General features: G+C 41.6%; 1 pseudogene and 1 gene segment (V, D, J or C); both read right to left on the reverse strand.

The window, feature by feature from the left end:
• Positions 1 to 6,481: 6,481 nt before the first annotated feature.
• Positions 6,482 to 9,059, reverse strand: LOC144542857 (Ig kappa-b4 chain C region pseudogene; annotated as a pseudogene).
• A 3,066-nt stretch (positions 9,060 to 12,125) lies between these two features.
• Positions 12,126 to 12,830, reverse strand: part of LOC139909949 (Ig kappa chain V-III region MOPC 63-like) — a 28,909-nt gene continuing 28,204 nt past the window's right edge. Inside the window, 1 exon segment of the V gene segment in view lies at positions 12,126 to 12,457. Within this exon segment, the coding sequence occupies positions 12,126 to 12,457 (332 nt within the window).

Consider the following 12,830-nt stretch of genomic DNA (forward strand, 5'->3'; position numbering starts at 1 on the left):
GGTAAAGTCCAGAGAATCAAACTCCTCTCCTCTATGAACATCCGTCCCTCTGAAATGAAGCGGAGAAAACCATGACGGTGGTTTATGTTTTTGTCTCTGTATCCTCAGAGTCCAGAGGCCAGGTCACAGTGACTCAGCCTGGAGCAGTGAGGTCTGCTCCGGGAGGCTCCGTCACCATCAGCTGTAGAACCAGTCAGCAGGTTGGCACTTGTAGCGGTGACCAATGTTTAGCCTGGTTCCAACAGAGAAATGGAGAAACTCCTAAACTGCTCATTTATAGGGGTTATCACAGACCATCAGGGATTCCAGGTCGTTTTACAGGCAGTGGATCAGGGACTGATTTCACTCTGACCATCAGTGGAGTCCAGGCTGAAGATGCAGCAGTTTACTACTGTCAGAGTGAACACTATATTAACAGTCAGCATCTGTTCACACAGTGATAAAGCGTCGTACAAAAACCTCCCTCAGTCAGACTGAACTGACTGCTGCAGCTGGAAGCTACTGCAGGAACTGATACAGTTCACTGAGGACACACACACACACACACACACACTGTCACGAACCGGGTCTGCTAAGTGACAAAAAGGGAGTCCACACATTAATCCAAATTCAAAAAGTAATTTATTTTAACTTAATTAAACTCAAGTGAACCAAAAGGCATCAGTGGGCATAATGTAAACCATCAGTCATGTCTGCAATGTATGGATGAGTGAAGTGTAATGTGTGTGAATGTTGAAAGTGCAAAAAGAACACAGGCTTAGCCCCACATGGCAGGTGGAGACCTGGAACCAAACACAAAGGTGAGTAGGAAGAGAAAAGAGAGAGCTGTTAGCTTAGCACAACAGCTTAAATACCCTGAGCCCCAACTACCCAGGTGAGACGAATTGGCTGACCTGCCCTACTCTGCCAATAACTTCCCATGAAGGGAAACAAGACAGCCAGTAAGCAGGCAGAGGGGGAGGGCCGTCACACACACACACACACACACACACACACACACACACAATTGAGAATTCATGATGTTGTTCATAGTGTCTGTGTTCACAGACCAAGACTGGGAAGACTGGGAAGACTGGTTCAGTCCAAACTCAAACACACAGTAGTCTTGTTGTGCTCCATTCAGCCTCAGGTCAGAAAACTGAACAACACTCTGTCAATCATGATGTTTCCTTTTAATGTTCAGGGACGACTTTATAAAATGGAAACATCATGCTCCACCGGCAGTACTTACAGGGTTACAGTCTTATAGCTTTTATTTGGAATTTGAATGAATTTTGAATTAAATGAATGAATAAATTGTATTTATTAAAAGTGTCCTGCACCGGTTGGATGCCCAGCCCACATGGGCTTACAAGACAGAAAAGAAAAATGATAAAATGAATTATTTTTTCAACCTGAGACTCACTGACCTTGGCTCATTTTCTGTGAAGAACATGTAAAAGAACACATTTTCATTGAGTGCACACTGTGCACCCCCATACACATTTATATTACATATGTGGTGATCAGGTCCACTGGACCCGAGGGTAATACAAGTGTGGAAAAGTGTGTGTGTAGGTGAAAACAAGTAAAAATGAAATAAAAAGGTTTGCTGTGTGCCTTCACTCTGCCTGCTGTTTCAACACAGCACCAAGAACCTGTCTGCTCCTGCTTTATCCGCACTCTTTACCCTCTGCAGTGTGTGAAACTACACTAAATCTTGTGGGAACCTGCACAGTGTTATTTTGAAACATTTTAACTCTACTACTTTACTCTACTAACTTAGAGGAGACACACAACACATAAACAGCTTTGCGTGTGTTACCGCAATCGATCAGTATGGTAAAAAGACTCTCTGCTCAGAGGGCCTTAGAAATCATTTTTGCAGAGAGAGAAGCTCGTGTGGAAGGAGCGTCTTCCACTTTGGAAGATGAAGAATTTTCCAAATATGAGGATCATGTCTCTGTCAATTCGGAGTCTGACAGTGAGTTGGAAGAAGAGGATGAGATTGACCCTATTTTTACATAAATTGTTATGGCTGTATTGTTTTAAAAACCCAATAATGTTGTGGGTCCACCAGACCCGCAAACATTGGGTGAATAACAAAAACATGAACGGCACACAAGGGTGGAGAGAACTTAGGGGTACAAGAAATCCTGCCCTCTCTTCCACGCTCTCTCCAGAAATCTCACCAAAACAAAAACCTCTTCCTTGAACAGCCACCTCAACATATCACCCTCACAAGACCAGAACAAATCAGGGTTTTTCTCTTGCATTATTTTAAACAAAAGATTTCTCAGGTCACTGTACCTTGTAGAATAAAAAAAAAGAATGAAAGTTGTCCTCAACAACACCCAAATCACAAAAATAACTTTAGTACTGTCATGTTACTGTCATGTTGCACTCACAGAGTTACTGGACATGTGAGAAGAGAATTAAATAATCCCATCTTTTCTTTTTTTTAAATCCCAGCAAATTAACCCTGAGACATGTTCAGTCTCTGTGGATTTAATGGAACCACTGTTACCATTAAGACAGCATCATGAGACATCTGTTATTTTTATATTGAATCAAACTCCTCTCCTCTATGAACATCCGTCCCTCTGAAATGAAGCAGAGAAAACCATGACGGTGGTTTATGTTTTTGTCTCTGTATCCTCAGAGTCCAGAGGCCAGGTCACAGTGACTCAGCCTGGAGCAGTGAGGTCTGCTCCGGGAGGCTCCGTCACCATCAGCTGTCGATCCAGTCCCAAGGTTTATGTTTGGAGCAGCTACCACCAATTAGCCTGGTACCAACAGAGAGATGGAGAAACTCCTAAACTCCTCATTTACTTTGCTAATCAGAGAGCATCAGGGATTCCAGCTCGTTTTACAGGCAGTGGATCAGGGACTGACTTCACTCTGACCATCAGTGGAGTCCAGGCTGAAGATGCAGCAGTTTACTACTGTCAGAGTTTCCATGTTATCAGTAGTCAGTATCTGTTCACACAGTGATAAAGCGTCGTACAAAAACCTCCCTCAGTCAGACTGAACTGACTGCTGCAGCTGGAAGCTACTGCAGGAACTGATACAGTTCACTGAACACACACACACACACACACACACACACACACACACACACACCCACACACACACACACACACTGTCACTACCAGTTTTCCTTCTGAAGTTAAAACAGCCCACCTCCCACCTCAACACCCTGAAAGTTCCCCCAAATGAAGAGGACAGTTCCAGTGAAGAAGCCCAATCAGACCCATTAAAAGCACAACAACATCTAGCAAAGTAAGCTGTCCTGATGCCGACCCCCAAACCACTGCTGAATGATCCAAACAGCTTATCCACGCTGGTCCTGGAATATCTGGACTGTCAGGATCCAAACAGATCAGGAGGATCATTCAGTCAACTGGATCAGGAAGCCTTATTTAGATAGAGGAAAGTCAAGAGAGTCTTTTTCTTGAAGGAAGGGAATAGTTGGGTGAACACATGTATCTATTGTACAGACACTGAGTCAGGCCAGAAGAGGGGAATGTGGTGTCAGACTGTAGAAGGAAACCTTGGCATCAGAAAATAAAGACAAGCCACTGGAAATACAGACAAGCACCAAGAACAAGGAAACTCCTGAGGAAATGAGGGAAACTAAATATACTGAAAACAGGTTGCGGCATTTTACTGACATGGTGTAATAAAAATACTATTAGACATTTTTGTATAGCATTTTTCAAGACAAAAACGGACTTATAGACAGACTAACAAAGACTCAAAACAATTAAGATGAACAATGACGATCCCAGGATTTAATCACAAAACAGGATTATAGAAGAATCATACAGGAAAAAACAAGAGGAATAGGTGAAAACAAATGACATTAAAAGCCTGTGTGTAATAAATAGTGTTTCTATACTGATGGGAGTGTGGGAGTGGTCTCTTCTAGGATGACAACGCTCTGACACTTTATTAAGAACTTCTATTAATCTCATGAACATGAGGATCATTTAAATAGTCAATGCTCCCAGCACTGAGGGGGAAACACCATGATATGCTCAGGACAGCTACAGTTCACTGACTCTGTGTGCGTGTGTGTGTGTGTGTGTGTGTGTGTGTGTGTGTGTGCGTGTGTGTGTGTGTGTGTGTTTGCATATCAGTCCTGCCTCTCTGCTCTCCACCCTTTAAGAGGCCAGTGTTGATCAGTGGCTGTCCAGGCCTTTCAGAGCCACTGACACGCCGGCAGCACAATGATGATGTCACAGATTCTACTGCTGGGCACCCTGGGGCTCCTTGTTCAGGGTGAGACTCTCTTCTGAAAACTTTGCTTCAGGATGCAACCAGGTTTACCAGAATGATGTTCTGCTATGATGGAGAAACACTGAAACAACCAGCATTTACCTTCTTCCATCTATTCTCCATGTTAAAGAAATGATACTCTTCTGTTTTGATATTGATCATCTTTTTCCAAGCTGTATTTGTCTCAATAACCCTTCTGCTCTTTTTCATATTTTCTAGATTCAACAGGAGAAATCATTCTGACTCAGTCTCCTGAATCTCAGTCTGTTGAACCAGGACAGACTGTCTCTATCAGATGTAAAGCCAGTACAAGTATGGGTAGCAACCTCCACTGGTACCTTCAGAAACCTGGAGAAACTCCTAAACTTCTGATTTATTATGCTACAAACCGTCAGTCTGGGGTTTCAGATCGTTTTAGTGGGAGTGGATCTGGGTCTGACTTCACTCTGACCATCAGTGGAGTCCAGACTGAAGATACCGGAGTTTACTACTGTCAGCAGGGTTACAGCTGGCCGTTCACACAGTGATACAACGTCGTACAAAAACCTCCCTCAGCTGGAGAGGAACTGATCTGACTCAACAGCTGCAGAGAAACTAAAACATTAGAGGTTTGACTAAAATACAGTTCATAATAGCATACAAAAATTACATTTTCATCATGAAAACACTGTATTTAATACAGTTTTAATTATTATATTGTTGATATAGGGTTTGAAACAGGATCACTGTTACAGTGAGTCTAAGTTTACTCAAAGTCAAACACATTTTAAGTATATAATTTCAATTGTCATAAAGCTAGATATTTGAATACAAATTATGAGACAGTGATACTTAATTAGCAATTTCAATAATACATATTGTAGAGGATTTTCATTATTTAACTATTATTTTCTACTTCAGATTATTTTTCAGACAAACTCAACAATCTCACTCAGTGCAAAGTTACATTAAATAATTTCATCTCATCAAATAATATAATTTAATGCATAGTGTTCATAAAATTAATACTGATTTCAATATAGGATTTTTTAGTCAAATATATTGAGTATTGTTTATTCCAAAATCATTACAATTCTCCAACAAAAGTAACATTTGAATACAAACATACTGAGAGTCCTTCAGTAAAACAATTCTCCCAAGCTCAGAGTTGAACAGATTCAATGTAAATGTTTTCCAGTGAGTCAGATCCAGCTCTGTTTTTGTTTCATCTCCCCATGCTGACCTCCAACCTGTTGAAAGTCAACTTCCCAACCATCAGCTGTTCCTTCTCCACCCTCCAAAACCAAGACTGGGAAGACTGGTTCAGTCCAAACACAAACACACACTAGAGTTGTGCTCCACTCAACCTCAGGTCAGAAAACTGAACAACCCTCTGTCAGTGATGCTGCTTCCTTTTTCATGAGGGATAATTTTATAAAATGGATACAATTATGACATCATATTCCCCAGGCCTCAGCATTTACAAATGTGTTACAGTCGCTTTTTGGACCCTTGGAAAGGGTCAAAGGTGTCCTTTGTCACCACTTTTATTTGCCTCAGTGCTCGAACCCTTTGGAGAGACCGAAAACTCACATGGAAATTTTTCAGGGGTCAAAACTGGAGATCACACTCATGTTATATCACTTTATGCTGATGATATCCTGCTTCTTATTTCTGATCCTAAAAATGTATCTTACTAATTTTGTAGATTTATTACAAAAATTCAGCATTTTCTCTGGATATAAACTTGGCAAAATCAGAGGCCTTGTCAATATGACACTTTGGTAATGAGAGATCATTGGGCGATTTTCCATTTAAATGGTTAAAACATTGGATTTGTTTGTAACCATACAGAGAAATTTGCTCCAGTCATAAAAGCAGTGACAAGCGATGTTTAAAAATGAAAATGGCTTCCTTTCATCCTTACAGCCACACCTACCTCCTGTCTATCTTTAGGATACCACTGGTAAACACAATCACTTTCATGTGGCACTGACGGAGATAATGAATGTGTGACAATACGTTAAATAATCCCATCATTTATTCTCAAATCATCACCAGTATTTATACGATCCTACTCACTTTACCCTGAGATGAGCTCAGTCTGTGTATTTAATGGAACAACTGTTACCATTAAGACAGCATCAAAGGATATCTGATATTTTTATAATAATATCCATGGAAACACAACTGATTTGGTGAAAAAGTATTTATTGTCTTAACATATCAAGAACATTGGCATTACTGCGAGCAAGAAAACATTACTATTTAAAGATGAGAAGAGAGAGAGAGAGAGAGAGAGAGAGAGAGAGAGAGAGAGAGAGAGAGAGAGAGAGAGACTACAGTGCTGAGTGCAGACTGAGAGCAGTAGCAGAGTAAAACCAGTAGCAGAAGTCCCAGTGAGTCAGGTCAGGACTGGGAACACCGGTCTCTCCTCAGTGTCTCCGAGAGCGGAGACTGGGAGCCCTGGGTGGCCTCACAGGTCACAGAGCCCACCTTCCTCCACTGCTCTGCAGGGAGCCTCAGGGTGCTGCTCCAGCTGTAGCGGCCGTCCTTCTCCAGCACCCCGGGGCTCCTGCTCTCCTCCCAGCTGCTGCTGCTGCTGCTGCTGCCGTCCACCTTCCAGGCCAGCCTCCAGTCTGAGGGGAAGCCCTTGTTGGCCAGGCACATGAGCGTGGCCTTCCCCTGCTGCAGCTCCACGCTGGAGGGGGGCAGCACCGTCAGGGTGGGACGGACATCACCTAGGAGACACCGATCAGCTTAGAGGACAGGAAGGCTGCGGCTGTCAATCAATCACCGGGCGGTTTGACACCTTTACTGTGTGAGAGTCCATTTTCCCCTTTAAGGACTTTCTGTCAGATGCTTTTTATGCTCCACCAGTCACTCACTCACACATTGTTTCACTTCCCTTTAAGAAGCCTCTCATGCATATCAGCACAGAAAGAGTCCTCATATGACCACGAATATATAAAACTATATAATAAAAGGAGAACAGATTTGGCTACATTTTAAAATTTCTCATCTAAATCAGCAAACATTTCTAACTGTATTTTAAATTAAACTAGAAACTGGAAAAATTGGAAACAAATTGGATTACAAATACATTTTTAAATAGGATTTTTTTCTTGAGGTTTGTTGAAACATAACTCTGTGTTTCTGTAAAGTATAAGCTAAAAACAAATCATGACCATAAAATTAGAAAATGTCGAAATAGCTTTTGAAACCGTACGCCTACTTGTAGCGACAAAATAAGACATTTGTCTACATTTTCAAATATTCACAAGTTGTCAACAATCATTTAAGTGAAAAGTGAACATTAAAAAGCAATTTTGGAAAGTAGTAATGTTTTTCATTCATCTTTTCTAAAGGTCAAGTTGTTGACTTTTCACAGTATGTCTACAATGTGTAAAAACAAAAGTGTAGTCAAGCAGCTGTAAGTTAGACTCCATGGTTAAGGAGAGAAACAGAGAAAAGAAAGCTAACTGTAAGTGATGTAAGTCAACACACTGGATATTTATATCTACTTCTAAAATTCAGACACAGGAATAAAAGCCTTAATAAATAATATGATGTTTAAAATTTGTGCAGAAACTTACTTCCAACATCCAGTCTGGTTCCTCCACCAAAAGTCAACCACAGTGATACAAACTCATTAAGCCGCCGTACAAAAACCTCTCACTCTAGAGAGACACGGCTCTCTCACTTTGACAGACAAAACTAAAACTACAAGCCCTCAAGAAGCAACTTTATAATAATCGTTAGGAATACATACTTCTCCAAGTCTCATGATTATTAAATTGGCTATTTGGATTCATTTTATTAAATTGTTTGTTCATTGGTGAAAGGAATTTCTCATTTACAAAATACATATCAACATAGAAAATTGAATACGTAGCTTTCTAAATTACACTGAATATGTAACACATTAAAATGTAGCTCATGGATTACGAAAAACATGAGATAGGTTACTTACTTCCAACATCCAGTCTGGTTCCTCCACCAAAAGTCCACCACAGTGATACAAACTCATTGAGCCGCCGTACAAAAACCTCTCACTCTAGAGAGACACGGCTCTCTCACTTTGACAACAACAAACTCACCAAAATCAGGCTGAATTTGTAAAACCTAGCTAGCTCATGTAATAACTAGCTAAATTATCACAAATAGCACAACATTCCAAAATTAATCATTTTTGGTTTGTATACTGTTAAATTTGTCTTGTAGTGATATTTATTTCTCTAGCAGTGAACTTAAACAAGACAAAAGAAATTCTTGAAGAAAACTTGTTTATAGACATCAAGCCAAATCTACATATTAATTACATTGGATGCATTGTTAATCAAGAGTTTGGTAAATTGATTGATCCATTTAGAAACAGCATCATCAGAGTAATCCAAGTCCCTGTTGGAGTCAGTCAGAGCATTTCCATAGAGAGCCACTTTGCATCAGCAGCACCATGCTCCAGTGCTCTGGGAGAGTTTATAGTCCTGAGAGTTGAACACTGGATGACTGACAGCTGTCCTTCATGACAACAGAAGCCACAGAAATCCTCCTCATCAAAACATGACTTTGATCTCCATCCTCATCTGGACTCTCCTCTGCTGCTGCTTCACAGGTAAAGTCCAGAGAATCAAACTCCTCTCCTCTATGAACATCCGTCCCTCTGAAATGAAGCGGAGAAAACCATGACGGTGGTTTATGTTTTTGTCTCTGTATCCTCAGAGTCCAGAGGCCAGGTCACAGTGACTCAGCCTGGAGCAGTGAGGTCTGCTCCGGGAGGCTCCGTCACCATCAGCTGTCGAACCAGTCAGCAGGTTCATGGTAGTAACTGGTTAGCCTGGTACCAACAGAGAGATGGAGAAACTCCTAAACTTCTCATTTACTTGGCTAATACTCGAGCATCAGGGATTCCAGATCGTTTTACAGGCAGTGGATCAGGGACTGACTTCACTCTGACCATCAGTGGAGTCCAGGCTGAAGATGCAGCAGTTTACTACTGTCAGAGTTTCCATGTTATCAGCAGTCAGTATGTGTTCACACAGTGATAAAGCGTCGTACAAAAACCTCCCTCAGTCAGACTGAACTGACTGCTGCAGCTGGAAGCTACTGCAGGAACTGATACAGTTCACTGAGGACACACACACACACACACACACACACACACACACACACAGAGAGAGAGAGAGAGAGAGAGAGAGAGAGAGAGAGAGAGAACTTGTCTGTTGAGAATTTATAATAATAATAATAATAACCTTATTTATATAGCACTTACTAAAAATAGAGTTACAAAGTGCTTTACAAAGGCTAGATTAACAATCAGAAAAACAACACTAAGTAAGAATTGAATTAAAACAACATGAGATATGCAAATGTAAAAAACAAACACTAAAGCAATGAATCAGGTGTTAAAAGCAAGTCTCAAAAAGTGAGTTTTAAGAAGGGATTTGAAGGAGGCCGCTTTGCCCTCCTGATATCCTCAGGCAGGCAGTTCCAATGGGAAGGGGCCCTAATAGCAAAAGCACGACCACCTAGTGTCTTCAGCCTCCACCTAGGAACTGCCAGAAGGGCCTTGCCGGAGGATCTCAGGCTGCCCTCTGGTTCATACGGGGTTAAAAGGTCTGTGATGTCAGAGGGAGCTAGACCGAGCCGTGCTTTGAAAGTAATCAATAAAATCTTAAAATCAATTCTAAAACTAATGAGTAGCCAATGAAGAGAGGCTAAGATTGGGGTGATGTGTTCTGTTCTTCTTGTACAAGTTAAAAGCCTGGCTGCTGCATTTTGGACTAATTGTAAATGTAAAAGGTTTTTCTTATTGAGGGTGGAGTATAAAGAAATGCAGTAATCTAGGCGGGAAAAAATAAAAATGTGGATAACTGGGAGCTTCATTTAGAGCACAGTCGTCTTTTGGTTTAAGCCAGGTCCGCATCAGGAGGTCTACATTTTGTGAAGTGATTAAATCATTGCAGATAAAAGATTTGTTGTTCAAGGATCTCACATTCTGTAACATTAACTTGATAGCAACAGTTTTTGAAGCAACTGCAGTTGTGTTTTGGAGGGGGATACTGATCAGATTAGCTGGATTTACAGACCTGAAACCTGGCCTCAACATAGTGCTGGTATGTCTAGCCCTACTAATGAACACTAGGATATGAATGGGATAGGATAGGGGTTCAGGGTCAACATCATTAGGGGGTGGATAACTACTGTTTCCTATCCTGCCATTTTGATGTGGTTCATAGTGTCTCTACCAGTTTTCCTTCTGAAGTTAAAACAGCCCACCTCCCACCTCAACAACCTGAAAGTTCCCCCAAATGAAGAGGACAGTTCCAGTGAAGAAGCCCAATCAGACCCATTAAAAGCACAACAACATCTAGCAAAGTAAGCTGTCCTGACAAAGGCAGGAGATCCTATCCATGTTGTCATCATTGTCTCTAAAGCACAGTGAGCATGTCAGAAACCTGGGTGTTATTATGGACGCCAATCTTAACTTCCAGCATCACATCACCAATATTACGAAGACAGCCTTTTACCATTTAAAAAACATTTCCAAACTTAGGAGCTTCCTGTCCCCGTCTGACTCTGAAAAACTGGTCCATGCATTTATTTCCAGCAGATTAGATTACTGTAATGCCCTTTTTGCAGGACTTCCCAAAAAGACAGTAGGTAGGCTCCAGCTCATCCAGAATGCTGCAGCAGAGTGCTAACTGGGACTAGGAAAATAGAGCACATTACTCCTGTACTGAGAACACTTCACTGGCTCCCGGTACAGTATACAATTGATTTCAAAGTATTACTGCTTGTTTACAAGGCCCTAAATGGTTTAACTCCTAAATACATTTCCGACCTGCTCACTGGCATGCGCACGCAGCGACCGGCAGTGAGAGTTTGGCGTCCTCGTGTTGGTGTTTTATACTTGTTTTGAAGGTTTTATGTGTCCTTCCCAACCACTCAGCTGTTCCATCTCCATCCTCTCAAACCAAGACTGGGAAGCCTGGGAAGACTGGTTCAGTGCAAATACAAACACACACTAGACTTGTTGTGATTCATTCAGTCTCAGAAAACTGAATATTCTGTTAGTAATAATTTTTCCTTTGAATTTTTAAAGAAGTCTTCTAGCTTTTACTTGGAAAGGGGGACACGCCAAGGGTGTCTGTTGTCATCCTTTTTATTTGCCTCAGTGCTTGAGCGCTTTGCAGAGACAGAAGGATGATATGTAAATATTTCATGTTATATCCCTCTATGCTGACGACATCCTGCTTTTTATTTCTACTCCTGAAAATGCTCTTACTACTTTTGTAGATTTATTACAAAGATTCAGCATATTTTCTGGATACACTATAAACTTGACACAGGCAGAGGATTTACCATAGGACACTTAAGTAATGAGGGATCATTGGGTTAAAACATTGGATTATCTATCTACGTGTAACCATAGAGAGAAATTTCCAAACAATACATGAGAGCAATTTTACTCCAGTCATGCAAAGAGTGATAAGAAATGGAAATGAAAATTGCCTCCTTTCATCCTAACATCCACACCTAGCTCCTGCATATCTTTAGGATATCACAGGTAAACATGATCACTTTCATGTTTCTGTCACAGAGTTAATGAATAATATAATATTAATATCCATGGAAACACAGCTGAGTTGGTAAACAGATCTTTATTGTCTTAACATATCAAGAATCATATCTGCAAGCAGGAAAACATTACTTTTTAACTTTTTAAAGATGTAATAAGTCTGGTGAGAGAGAGAAAGAGAGGGAGAGAAAGAGAGAGAGAGAGAGAGAGAGAGAGAGAGAGAGAGAGAGAGAGAGAGAGACTACAGTGCAGAGTGAGAGCAGTAGCAGAGTAAAACCAGTAGCAGAAGTCCCAGTGAGTCAGGTCAGGACTGGGAACACCGGTCTCTCCTCAGTGTCTCCGAGAGCGGAGACTGGGAGCCCTGGGTGGCCTCACAGGTCACAGAGCCCACCTTCCTCCACTGCTCTGCAGGGAGCCTCAGGGTGCTGCTCCAGCTGTAGCGGCCGTCCTTCTCCAGCACCCCGGGGCTCCTGCTCTCCTCCCAGCTGCTGCTGCTGCTGCTGCTGCCGTCCACCTTCCAGGCCAGCCTCCAGTCTGAGGGGAAGCCCTTGTTGGCCAGGCACATGAGCGTGGCCTTCCCCTGCTGCAGCTCCACGCTGGAGGGGGGCAGCACCGTCAGGGTGGGACGGACATCACCTAGGAGACACCGATCAGCTTAGAGGACAGGAAGGCTGCGGCTGTCAATCAATCACCGGGCGGTTTGACACCTTTACTGTGTGAGAGTCCATTTTCCCCTTTAAGGACTTTCTGTCAGATGCTTTTTATGCTCCACCAGTCACTCACTCACACATTGTTTCACTTCCCTTTAAGAAGCCTCTCATGCATATCAGCACAGAAAGAGTCCTCATATGACCACGAATATATCAAACTATATAATAAAAGGAGTACAGATTTGGATACATTTTTAAATTTCTTTTCTAAATAAGCAAACATTTCTAACTGTATTTTAAATTAAACTAGAAACTGGAAAAATTGCAAACAAATTGGATTACAAATACATTTTGAAATA

The sequence above is a fragment of the Centroberyx gerrardi genome, chromosome 19 (assembly GCF_048128805.1).
Source record: "Centroberyx gerrardi isolate f3 chromosome 19, fCenGer3.hap1.cur.20231027, whole genome shotgun sequence".
In the NCBI taxonomy this organism is placed as follows: Eukaryota; Metazoa; Chordata; class Actinopteri; order Beryciformes; family Berycidae; genus Centroberyx; species Centroberyx gerrardi.